We start from the raw sequence: 13,401 nt of genomic DNA, 5'->3' as shown, positions 1-13,401 counted from the left end.
TAGAATTTATCATATGCAGCATGTTCACAAAAGGCAAACACTTTCCCAAAGTCATCATCATTAGCATACATTTCTTTCACATGTTCGAAGCCTAAAAGTCTAGCGTCAAGCATGGAAAGTAAAGTGTACCTCCTTGAAAGTGCATCAGCCACCACATTCTCTTTGCCTTGCTTGTATTGAATTACATATGGGAAACCTTCAATGAATTCACTCCACTTGGCATGGCGCTTGTTGAGCTTGTTCTGCCCCTTTAAGTACTTGAGTGACTCATGGTCACTATGAATGACAAACTCCTTCGGCCACAAGTAGTGTTGCCAAGTCTCAAGTGCACGCACCAAAGCATACATCTCTTTGTCATAAGTGGAGTAGTTCAATGTAGCCCCACTTAGCTTCTCACTGAAGTAGGCAATCGGTCTCCTTTCCTGCTTCAAAACAGCTCCAATACCCACTCCAGAGGCATCACATTCAATCTCAAAAGTTTTAGAAAAATCAGGTAAAGCAAGTAAAGGTGCAGAACACAATTTCTCCTTAAGTGAATTAAATGCATGCTCTTGTTCTTCCCCCCACTTGAATCCCACATTCTTTTTTACAACTTCATTCAAGGGTGAGGCTATGGTACTGAAGTCCTTTACAAATCTCCTATAAAAACTAGCCAACCCATGGAAGCTCCTCACATCACTCACGGACTTAGGTGTAGGCCACTCTCTAATGGCTCTTACCTTGTCCTCATCAACCTCAATTCCCTTGCCACTCACCACAAATCCTAAGAAAATAACTTTGTCCATACAGAAAGTGCATTTCTTAAGGTTGGCATACAAGTGCTCTTTTCTCAACACCTCAAAAACTTGTCTCAAGTGCAGCAAATGATCATGCATATTTTGGCTATATACTAGGATATCATCAAAATACACTACAACAAATTTTCCTAGGAAAGCACGCAACACATGGTTCATAAGCCTCATAAATGTACTAGGTGCATTGGTCAAGCCAAATGGCATGACTAACCATTCATATAGTCCATATTGAGTCTTAAAGGCAGTTTTCCATTCGTCTCCTAATTTCATGCGAATTTGGTGATAACCACTCTTTAAGTCAATTTTAGAAAATATGCATGCACCATGCAACTCATCAAGCATATCATCAAGTCTAGGTATGGGATGTCTATACTTTACAGTGATTTTGTTGATTGCTCTACAATCCACACACATGCGCATGCTCCCATCTTTCTTAGGCACCAAAAGAACAGGTACGGCACATGGGCTCATGCTCTCCCTAACATGGCCTTTTGCTAGAAGCTCCTCCACTTGTCTTTGAAGTTCCTTAGCCTCTTCCGGATTGGTTCTATAGGCTGGCCTATTTGGGATTACAGCTCCAGGCACAAAATCAATTTGGTGCTCTATGCCTCTAATTGGTGGTAGCCCATTAGGTATTTCTTCAGGGAAGACATCCTCAAACTCCTGCAATAAGGGCAAAGCACAACTAGGAATGGATGGGTCAAGGTTAGAAGCATTGGTGTAAGCTCCCTTACAAATTAGCAAAGCCATTGGCATACTAGAAAAATATGCAGTCCTCACATCCTTGGCTTTTGCTAGCAAACTGACTTTATTCTCTCCACTCTTCTCACAACTCTCCTTTTGCCCCGAGCTCTTTTCTTTTGGTTTCACTCTTTTTGAATTTTCTCTCTTCTCTTTCTCTTCCTCATTTTTCCCTCTTACTTTTTCCTCTCTTTCTTTTCTTTCTTTCTCTTTTTGCACTCTTAGCTCGGCCTCTCTTTGTTGTTGCTCATTCATGGTCTGTTTTATCCTTAATTGATCTTCAAAAGCTTGTGCGGGTGATAATGCTGCTAAAGTAACCCTTCGTCCATCATGATCAAAGGAGTACCTATTCCTAAATCCATCATGCACTACCTTCCTATCATATTGCCATGGTCTCCCTAGCAAAATATGTCCAGCATGCATTGGCACCACATCACACAACACCTCATCCTTATACCTTCCAATAGAAAAAGCCAACATCACTTGCTTGTTCACCTTAATTTCCCCACAGTCATTCAGCCATTGCAACTTGTATGGTCTAGGATGCTTGATGGTGCGCATGCCAAGCTTCGCAACCATGAGTGTGCTGGCAACATTCACACAACTACCACTATCTACAATCATGCTACAAGTTTTACCATTCACCAAGCATCTAGTGTGGAAAATATTTTCCCTTTGTAGTGCATCTCCCTCTTCTTCCTTTGCTTGTGCACTTAGTGCACGCCTAACCACCAGAATATTTCCTCCCACGGCATGCTCTACATCACTAGCTTCCTCCAAAGGAGGCATACTCTCACTAGCATCATCATCATCAACATCATCATCTTCTGATTCGATCTCCCCATTCGGCCTCATCACCATCACCCTCTTGTTAGGACATTGAGATGCATAATGTCCCTTCCCTAGGCACCTAAAACATTTGATATCCCTAGTTCTCCCACTAGAGGTATTCTGCCCCTTGCCTTTCTCAGTCACACTAGGCTTTTCTCCACCCCTAGTCTCCTCTTTCTTTTCCTTAGAAACAACCTTGGAATCACTAATTTCACCCTTCTTCCAATTCGGTTTCCATGGAGCATTGTTGCCCAAATTCATACCTACACCCATTTTGAATGCTTTCTTCTTCTTTAGTTGTTTTTCTATCTTGATTGCCATATTTAACATGTCATCAAGCTCTACATAGTGTTGTAGCTCCACTATGTTGGCAATATCAAGATTCAGCCCCTTTAGGAACCTAGCCATAGTGGCTTCCCTATCCTCCTCTACATTGGCTCTTATCATAGCCATCTCCATCTCCTTGAAATATTCTTCCACACTTTTGTTTCCCTGCACCAGCCCTTGCAACCTTTGGTGCAACTCCCTATAGTAATGTTGAGGTACAAATCTGTCCCTCATGATTTGCTTCATCTCATCCCAAGTTTCAACACCCCTCATCCCATTTCTCCTTCTTTTAGTGAGCAATTGATCCCACCAAACTATGGCATAATCTGTAAACTCAACTACTGCAAGCTTCACCTTCTTTTCCTCACTATAATTGTGACAATCAAATATGAGATCCACCTTCCTCTCCCACTCCAAATATGCATCCGGATTGGCTTTGCCTTGGAATGGCGGAATTTTCATTTTGATCCCACTAATGTTACCATCCACTCTCCCTCTCCCTCTTGCTTCCTCCATATTGCCTCTTCTCAAGTTTCTGCCACCACCTCTTCCACCCCTATTACCTCTCATCCCTCTCGGTCTATGGTGGTCATCATGTGCAGCAGAGTGCTGGTCATCCCCTTCATCAGAATCATCATCATTTTCATCCCCCCAATCATCTATAGGTGGTGCATTGTTCACTCTAGATCCCCTAGCCCTATTCTGCCCCTCATTTGTGTTTTGTCTACCATTCCCACTATTCTGCTCAATTCTTTCAATTCGGTCAGCTAGGTTGCTCAATTGTCTACCAATTCTTTCCAAATGTTGAACAAGTGCTTGTTGGCAAAAAGGATTATCCATATTAAGTCCACTAGTTTGTTCTTGTGACATTTTTAATACCTGCACAAAAAAGTTAGTAAAACAGAAAACAACCTCACAAATTCACTCAATTTTGGTCACTCAAGTGTTTGTACTCAGTTTATAGGCTTTTACCCTCTTGGAGTTCTTGCCACTCAATGCCTTTTTCCACTCAAGCTTGCTTACCAAGTTCTTGTCAGAACTAATGCAATTCCAACAAGTTTAAATCAAGTTTTAATATATGTTCAAGCACAAACTCAAGCAAAACGTGTGGAATAAGTGTTTGTTATGACACATGAAGCAAGAAATGAAGACACCAAGCTCTAGAGTAATGAAGTGAAACAGGAGTCAAAATTAGCTTGCTATTTTTGTAAAACTGTTTTAAGAGCAGCAACAAGACATGGTTTTAGTAGGGAAAATCAAGTCTAGAGATTCCAGAAAGCACCTTGATGTTTTGGACTCCAAATTGGCCTAATAGGTGCTAAATTTGGTTCACCAAGTAAACGGTAGAATTTTTACACCAAATTTGATTTCTAGGCTTAATTTCATCTACAAAGCACCACTATGAAGTTTTAGAATTTTCTGGGTAGGTTTGGTTATACCTCCCCCAAAACAGCCACCAAATAGAAATGTTGAACTTATAATATTCCAGCTCTCAAACATACACTTTAGCACCCTTTTTTTTAACCTTTTTTTTTTCTTCTTTCTTTTTGCTCTTCTTTTTTTTTTTTTATATCATGTAACCACACAACAGATACACTCAACACATCCAGCACTAAACCCTTCAACAATTTCACAAGCCACAAAGATGCAAATAACCAGGTTGTGAAGAAAAGCTTTAAGGTAGAAAACAACACAAATGTGACAAAACTAGGGAAACAAGGACAGAAGCAAGAAAGACTCTAATATACCCTAAGATTAGTAGTATTGAGTGTTAACTCACTACTAAGCCCAGAATATGTTCAGATTTTCTTAAAAATACCAGAAAACACAAGGACTTGAAGAGCCTTCAAGGCTGAAACACAAGGAAGCAAAAAAAAAAGGAGAAATTAAAAACAAGAACACAACAAAATGGATGACCAACCTGTTTTGAAGAGAGCCAAAGCTCTGATACCAAATGATACGGTTTTTACCCTTAGTAGCTGATTCCACTAAGAAGAAAGACCAAAGGACCGTCTTCAAAACAAGCCAAGAAACTCCCTTGAACCTTCAACCCTTCACCTTGAAGATGGAGAACTGAAAATATAATTCCCAAGAAAGACAGCCAAGAACAAGACCAATTCACCTATGCTGATGAACAACCTTGAACATATAATAAAACTTAACAAATCAAGGCAAGAATTTGCTAAGAAAAATAGAGAGAGTTCTAAGAAGAACTTTGAAGCAAAGCTCCAGCAATTTTGCTCAATAGATTAACATATGAATTCTGATTTCTAAATGAAACAAAAGAAGGCAGAAATATGTGTTAGTGTATTCTGCCAAGACACTTCAACAACCATGGGACATGTGCAAGTCTTGGTTAATACACCAATCTCTCCTAAAAATAGATACAAAGTTCAAACATTAATAGGAAGGTCAGATTTGGCAGCTACAATTGAGAGACAATCTGAAAAGAGATGTTTTGTCTTGAAGCTGAAAGTAGTAACTTTGCTTTTCCTATAAAAGATTGAAGCATGGCTGGAGCTCTTGGACAAAGTTATGGCTTCCAATCTTTGCAACATGGACAAAAGCATCTTCAAAAGGTAGGTGGAGAGGGGCTGCCAATTGTGCTGACACCTAGGCACTCCACTTGGACGCCACATTGTATGCCAACTAGGATGGACTTGCTGACGTGGCTGCCACATGTATGCCAACTTGGACGAATGCCACTTGGTCTCTTGGCTCCTCAAATATGCAAAGGAATGTACAGCAAGGTTGGCTTCTCTCTTCCATGTCCAAACCGAATTCTTGCAAGAGGTTGGACTTGGTGATGTGCTTATGCACCAAGCCTTGAAGCTTCTTAGCCATTGCTCTAGTTATTGGCCCTTGATGTGGAATTGGTGCAACCGGTTCCTCATCAACTAGCCACATTACAACAGCTCCCACCATCTACAATCACACTACACAACTTGTCATTCACCAAGCACCTAGTATGGAAGATGTTCTCCCTTTGCATTTCATCACCACACTCCATACTCACTTGTGCACTAAGTGTGCGCATGGTGACAAGGATATTGCCATCTATAGGTGGCTGATCTCCCTCATCGTAGCAATCATTCTCATGCTCATCAACATTATGAGATTCTTCCTCCCTTTCCTCTTCACTTTCTAACTCTCCATTTTCCCTAACAACCATCACTCTTTTATTTGGACATTGTGAGGCATAATGTCCATTTCCCAAGCACTTAAAACACTTCAATTCTCTAGTCCTAGTAGGAACTCCCTTGTTCTTCTCCTCTACTTTCTCCTTTCCTTTCCATTCTTCTTTCTTGAATTTGGGAACTTCTTTCTCCACCCTTGAAGGAGCAGACCAATTCGACTTCCAATTACTCCTAGGAGCCGAATGGTTGGCTGGTGCATATCTAGCCACATTCTTCCTTTTTAGTTGCTTCTCCACTTTAAGTGCCATTTGTAGCATATCCTCCACCTCCACACAAGGTTGCAGCTCCACAATATTAGCAATTTCAGGATTTAACCCATTCAAAAGCGAACCATTGTAGCTTCGATCCTCCTCAACATCAGCTCTAATCAAAGCTATCTCCATGGCCTTGTAGTATTCTTCGACACTTTTAGTACCTTGAGTGAGTTTTTGTAACCTTTGAAGCAGCTCTCTGTGGTAGTAAGGTGGCACAAACCTGTTTCTTAAGATTCCCTTCATTTCGTCCCATGTCTCCACGGTTCGTTGCCCATTTCTCCTCCTCCTACTCAACAGCTGATCCCACCATACAATTGCATACTCTTTGAATTCTACAGCTGCTAACTTCACTTTCTTCTCTTCAGAATAATGGTGGCACTCAAAAATCAACTCCACCTGTCCCTCCCACTCCAAATAAACATCTGGATTATCCTTCCCATGAAAAGGTGGAATTTGCATTTTTATACTAGCTAATTCCCATCAACTCTCTCATCATTCCCATCTCTATCCCAATGATCACCGAACCTAAAATTTCTGCCACCCCTTCTTCCCCTAGGCCCTCTACCCCTAGGTGGTCTATACCGTCTTCCACCATAATGGTAGTTGCCATAGTCATAAGCTTCATCATACTCATCATCATTCCATTCAGCTTCTTCATACGCTTCATTCCTATGTTCTGCCCGAAATCTACCTTCATTTCTATTCTGATTTCCCACATTTGCTCCCCCATCATTCCTCCTATTTCTATCTTCTCTGTCCCTTCTCATCTCTTCCATAAACCTGGCCATCTCATTTCTCATTCCCCTCAATACATCCAATTCATCTCTAAAGTCATTCATTTGCACATTCATCCTTTCAAAGCTTTGTGCTACAGAAGTATGATAGAAGTGTTGTGCATGATGGTAGGAAGAATAGGTACACGGTCACTAAGGAAGGTCGAACATACTCATTGCTCCCTATGACACCAGGTCAAGTGCATGAAGATCAAATGAGGATTCTTAGATCCATTGAAGAAAAGAAAGAAACTTGGAGAGAAAAACTTAGAGAGGCCGTGCTGGATGAGAGTGAAAAGAAAGAGAAAAGAGAAACAAAAGAAAAGAAAATGAGAACAAATGAGAAAAAGGAAAGCTCGGGGCAAAAGGAGAGTGGAGAGAAAAGAATGAGTTTGTATGTGAAGGAAAGAGAAGTTAGAGAGGCTTTACATTCAGGAAGACCTCTTTGTGTACTTATGTACAAGGAGGTTAATTTATGTGTTACTGACCTTGATTCACATTTGCCTAGTGATGCTTTGTCTCTTATACAGGAATATGAAGATGTCTTCCCCAGTGAGTTGCCACCAGGATTGCCACCTATCAGGGATTGAGCACCAGATTGACTTGGTACCTGGAGCACAAATACCGTATAGACCAACATATAGAACAAATCCTAAAGAAACAAAGGAGTTACAAAGGCAAGTGGAGGAGCTTATGGAGAAGGGCTATGTTAGGGAGAGCATGAGCCCATGTGCTGTACCTGTGTTGCTAGTGCCAAAGAAGGATGGGAGTTATCGCATGTGTGTGGATTGCAGAGCCATCAATAAAATCACTGTAAAGTATAGACACCCAATCCCTCGCCTTGATGATATGCTTGATGAGTTGCATGGTGCAAGTGTGTTTTCTAAGATAGATTTGAAAAGTGGTTACCACCAAATAAGAATGAAAATTGGTGATAAGTGGAAAACTGCTTTCAAAACTAAATATGGTTTGTATGAATGGATGGTGATGCCATTTGGGCTCACAAATGCTCCTAGCACTTTTATGCATTTGATGAATCATGTGTTGAGGAATTTCATTGGAAAATTTGTTGTTGTGTATTGACATTTTGATTTACAGCAGTAACATAGACGAGCATTTGCATCACTTGAGACTTGTTTTTGATGTGTTGAGAAATGAGAAATTGTATGCGAATGCGAAAAAGTGTTCATTTTGCTTGGATATGGTTGTTTTTCTTGGTTTTGTTGTAAGTAGTAAAGGTGTATAGGTTGATGAAGAGAAAATCAAAGCCATTAGAGATTGGCCAATTCCTAAGAATGTGTCTGAGGTTAGGAGTTTCCATGGATTGGCTAGTTTCTATAGGCGATTTGTGCCTAATTTTAGTACAATTGCTGCTCCTTTGAATGAATTGGTGAAAAAGAATGTTGCATTTGAGTGGAAAAAGAAACATGAACATGCATTTTCTGAACTTAAAGATAGATTGTGTTCTGCACCCTTGTTGAGTTTGCCAGATTTTGATAAGACTTTTGAGATTGAATGTGACGCAAGTGGTGTAGGAATTGGTGCGATTCTCATGCAAGAGAAACGACCAATAGCATATTTTAGTGAGAAATTGCATGGAGCTGCCTTGAATTACTCTACTTATGATAAGGAGATGTATGCATTAGTTAGGGCCTTGGAAACTTGGCAACATTATTTGTGGCCTAAAGAGTTTGTCATACATTCAGATCATGAATCATTGAAGCATATTAAGAGTCAAAATAAGTTGAGTAGAAGGCATGCTAAATGGATTGAATTTTTGGAGTCATTTCCATATGTGATTAAATACAAGCAAGGAAAAGAGAATGTTGTAGCTGACGCACTTTCTAGGAGACATGCACTTTTGTCTACACTTGATGCTAAATTGCTTGGTTTTGAGTTCATGAAAGAATTGTATGTTGATGATGCTGATTTTTGTAATGTATATGCTGCTTGTGAGAAAAGTGCATTTCAGAAATTTTATAGGCATGATGGATACTTGTTTAAGGAGAATAAATTATGTGTGCCTAAATGCTCTATTCGAGACTTGCTTGTTTTGGAGTCACATAGTGGTGGTTTGATGGGACATTTTGGTGTTGCTAAGACTTTAAACATATTGCAAGAACACTTCTTTTGGCCACATATGAGGAAAGATGTTGATCGAATGTGTTCTAGGTGTGTTGAATGTAAGAAAGCAAAGTCTAGAGTAATGCCAAATGGTCTTTACACACCCTTGCCTGTTCCTAAGGAACCTTGGACTGATATTTCTATGGATTTTATTTTGGGTTTGCCTAGGTCTAAGAGAGGTCATGATTCTATATTTGTGGTTGTTGATAGATTTTCTAAGATGGCACACTTCATACCGTGTCACAAAACAGATGATGCCACATACATAGCCAATTTGTTCTTTAAGGAGATAGTCAGGTTACATGGTATACCTAGGACTATAGTGAGTGATAGAGATGTTAAGTTCCTAAGTCACTTTTGGAGGGTGTTGTGGGGTAAGTTAGGTACTAAACTGTTGTTCTCAACTACTTGTCATCCCAAGATGATGGACAAGCGAAGTAGTGAATAGAAGCTTAACTACTTTATTGCGTGTGATGGTTAAACAAAATTTGAAATCTTGGGAAGATTGCATTCCTTTGTTGAGTTTGCTTATAACAAAGTAGTGCATTCTTCACCGGATTTTCACCATTTCAGATTGTGTATGGTTTTAATCCATTGACACCATTAGACTTGTTGCCTTTACCTGTTGATCATATTAATAGTCTTGATGGTAAAAGAAAGCAGATTTGGTTAGGAAATTGCATGAGCCAGGTTACAAATTAAAAAGAAAAATGCACAATATGCTACTCATGCTAATAAAGGCCGAAAGCCTCTTGTGTTTGAACCAGGTGACTTTGTTTGGGTGCATTTAAGGAAAGAGCGGTTTCCAAACCTAAGAAAGTCGAAATTACAGCCAAGGTGTGATGGTCCATTCAAAGTGCTAGAAAGGATCAACAACAATGCATACAAGATTGATTTACCTGGTGAGTATGGTGTTAGCAATTCTTTTAACATTATTGATCTTTCCCCTTGCATTGATGCAGGACCAAATTCGAGGACGAATTCTTTCAAAGGAGGAGGGGATGATGAAGAAGCACCAGTGCCTATGCCATTATTTAGAGGACCCATCACCAGAGCCAGAGCTGCAAGCATTCGTGTTGGAGCATTGTGAGCACAAGGAGGATCAAAATTGCCATGTTGGACTTTCTTGCATATTGTTGGAATCTAGGTGAATCGTTCTCACACAAGTTGGCATGGGAGACTAGACAAGTGGCGCCACATCAGCGTGACTTCGCCACATCAGCATGACTTGGCACAAGACCATTTGGCCAAGTGGATTGGAGAAGCTTCTTATGCTTATTTGGATTTGCCATGTGTTGATACCTTTTGTTGGTCCCCACTACATTAAAAAAAGGCTGCTACCACCTAATGAGTTGCTGCCAACTTATGGTCCCCACTACATAAAGGGTCCATAAAGCAAGTGGTCCCAAATGGTTCCCCCCCCATGGAAACGCCCCATCTGATTGAGGAGCCTTTTATTTTTGTCTTTTTAGCCATGTTGGCACACTTTTAGGGTTTTGGCACACTTTTAGGGTTTTAGAGATGCTATATATAACCCAAGATATTCAGATTGTATGGGTAGCCTTCATTTTTTCTAGTTTAAGTGTGAGCATTAGGGAGAGAACTCCATTGCTGGAGCTTGAGTTAGTTCTATGTTTCTTCCATGTTTCTTGAAAGAACTTGGATTCTAGCAGCATGAACCCCTTGCTAGTCTTATTTTGATGATCAATATGCTTTAGCTTGTTACTATTTGTGTATTGACACTTGGGTTTTCAATCTGAAATTCTGCCTTGTTTGGATGATTAAAGATCTTGGTTCCAATATTTAGATGTTGTGTTTCTTGGCATCCTAGGAGTGCTCATCACGAAAGCTGCTTTTTTATTAGCATTTCTAAAAGGGGTTAAGCTAATGATCTTAAATTAGCACTTCTTGGAAGGCAACCCAACTTTCACTTTTAATCTTTACATTTGTTTATTTCTTTTGTTTTATCACCCTCCCAAACTAGTTTTGATGTTTGTTAACTTTGTAGGTTTAAGAAGCACTTGAAAGGAGCAATGGAGAACAATCATAAAAATTTTTGAGGAAAAGCATGCTTCAAAAGGGGAGTATTTTTTATCCATTAGCATTTTCTTACTGATGAGAATCAAGCTACATCCACAACAAAGGATTTCATCCAAGGTCCAATTACTAGACCTAGAGCTAAATCACTTCAGAATTTAATTTGTGAAATCATAAGGAGCAAGGATTATAAGCTGGAATGGCATGAAGAAAAATATAAAGGATTAAATTTGGTGAAAATTATGCTTAGAAGTGACCAGGTGTCATGTGGAGCATTAGATTACATGGAATAACCTATGGACATGCATGCACCAGATCCAACCCATGTACATGTATCTGCTGGCACCTTTTTCAAGGAATATTCCATCTGTTATAACCACTTCTCTTTTGAACCTTCTTGCCCTTCTTGATGCAAAGTTATTAGGATTCGAATATGTGAAAGAATTATATGCTGAAGATGATGACTTTGCTAGAGTATACGCAGCTTGTGAAAAGAATGCTTTTGAGAAGTTTTATAGGCATGATGGATATTTGTTTAGAGAAAATAGATTGTGTGTGCCTAAGAGTTCCATGCGTGAATTACTTGTGAATGAGTCTCATGCTGGTGGATTAATGGGTCATTTTGGTGTTGCCAAAACTTTAGATGTATTGAAGGAACAAATATTATTGGCTGAATATGAAAAGAGATGTTGAAAGAGTATGTGCTAGGTGCATTGTGTGTGCTAAGGCTAAATCTAGAGTTTTGCCACAAGGTTTGTATACACCTTTGCCTACCCCTAGTGATCCTTGGGTTCATTTGTCTATGGATTTTGTGTTGGGATTACCTAGGTCTAAACAAGGCCATGATTCAATTTTTGTTGTTGTTGACAGGTTTTCAAAAATGGCACATTTTATTCCATGCCATAAAACTGATGATGCTACAAATGTTACAAATTTATTTTTTAGAGATATTGTTAGGTTGCATGGCATACCTAAGAGTTTAGTTAGTGATAGGGATGTTAAATTCCTTAGTCACTTTTGGAAGGTTTTGTGGGGAAAATTGGGCACCAAGTTGTTATTTTCCACCACTTGTCACCCACAAACCGATGGTCAAACTGAAGTAGTAAATAGGACACTAACTACTCTTTTGCATGCTGTGGTTAAGCAAAATTTGAAGTCATGGGAAGATTGCATTCCACTTGTTGAATTTGCATACAATAGAAATGTGCATTCTTCTACTAGCTATTCTCCATTTGAAATTGTGTATGGTTTCAATCCTTCAACTCCTTTGGATCTTTTACCTTTGCCTGTGAACGAGCTTGCTAGTTTAGATGGAAAAAGAAAAGCAGAATTGGTGAAGAAAATCCATGAACAAGCCAAGCTTCAAATTGAAAAGAACAATGAAAAATATGCTAGTCAAGCCAACAAAGGAAGGAAGAAAGTCACATTTCAACCTGGAGATTGGGTATGGGTTCACTTGCGCAAAGAAAGGTTTCCCTCTCGAAGGAAATCAAAATTACAACCAAGATGTGATGGACCTTTCCAAGTGCGGACCAAAATTAATGATAACGCTTACAAAATAAACCTGCCGGTGAGTATAATGTCGCCACCTTCAATGTTGCTGATTTATCTTCTTGTGTTGATGCAGGAACAGATTTGAGGACGAATCCTTTTGAAGCGGAGGGGAATGATGAGAATCAAGCTACATCCACAACAAAGGATTTCATCCAAGGTCCAATTACTAGAGCTAGAGCTAAATCACTTCAGAATTTAATTTGTGAAATCATAAGGAGCAAGGATTATAAGCTGGAATGGCATGAAGAAAAATATAAAGGATTAAATTTGATGAAAATTATGCTTAGAAGTGACCAGGTGTCATGTGGAGCATTAGATTACATGGAATAACCTGTGGACATGCATGCACCAGATCCAACCCATGTACATGTATCTGCTGGCACCTTTTTCAAGGAATATTCCATCTGTTATAACCACTTCTCTTTTGGACTTAAATGCCCTTATTTGCTGCTGCATTAAATTTACTTTTTGTAAGGAGTTTTTAGTCTTTTGATAGATTAATTCTTGTTTGGACTTAAAGCTCCTTACAGCTGTTACTAAAGTAGGGATATTTGTCTTTATTTTTGAAGCCAAGAGGCTATAAATACAAGTGTAATGAGAGAGTGGAGGACACTTGAATATTAATGAGAGATTGTTTCTGCTCCTCTAGTGAGTAAATTGGCTGTTGCCTTTGTTCTTGTGAAGCTCATTAACTTTCTGAGATTCTATCTTGCAAGGTTTAATGTGTATAATATTCTTGGTTTATTCATTCTCCATATGAATTAGGTCA

The 13,401-nt window shown here is 39.4% G+C and overlaps 1 protein-coding gene across 1 annotated transcript; it reads right to left on the bottom strand.

Moving 5' to 3' along the window:
* Positions 1 to 5: 5 nt before the first annotated feature.
* Positions 6 to 6,603, bottom strand: LOC131181437 (uncharacterized; the record flags this gene model as incomplete). The annotated part of the gene is made up of 6 exons (XM_058149502.1): positions 6,165 to 6,603; positions 4,615 to 4,681; positions 4,513 to 4,545; positions 4,275 to 4,400; positions 3,666 to 3,732; positions 6 to 3,572 (listed from the first exon to the last, which is right to left on the bottom strand). Coding segments are annotated over exons 1-6 (4,299 nt in total), but the record flags the coding sequence as incomplete, so codon positions are not given.
* Between the last annotated feature and the right edge of the window lie 6,798 nt (positions 6,604 to 13,401).

The sequence above is a fragment of the Hevea brasiliensis genome, chromosome 7 (assembly GCF_030052815.1).
Source record: "Hevea brasiliensis isolate MT/VB/25A 57/8 chromosome 7, ASM3005281v1, whole genome shotgun sequence".
In the NCBI taxonomy this organism is placed as follows: domain Eukaryota; kingdom Viridiplantae; phylum Streptophyta; class Magnoliopsida; order Malpighiales; family Euphorbiaceae; genus Hevea; species Hevea brasiliensis.
Note: the sequence above shows the minus strand (reverse complement) of the source record. Positions and strands in the feature narration are given on the sequence as shown.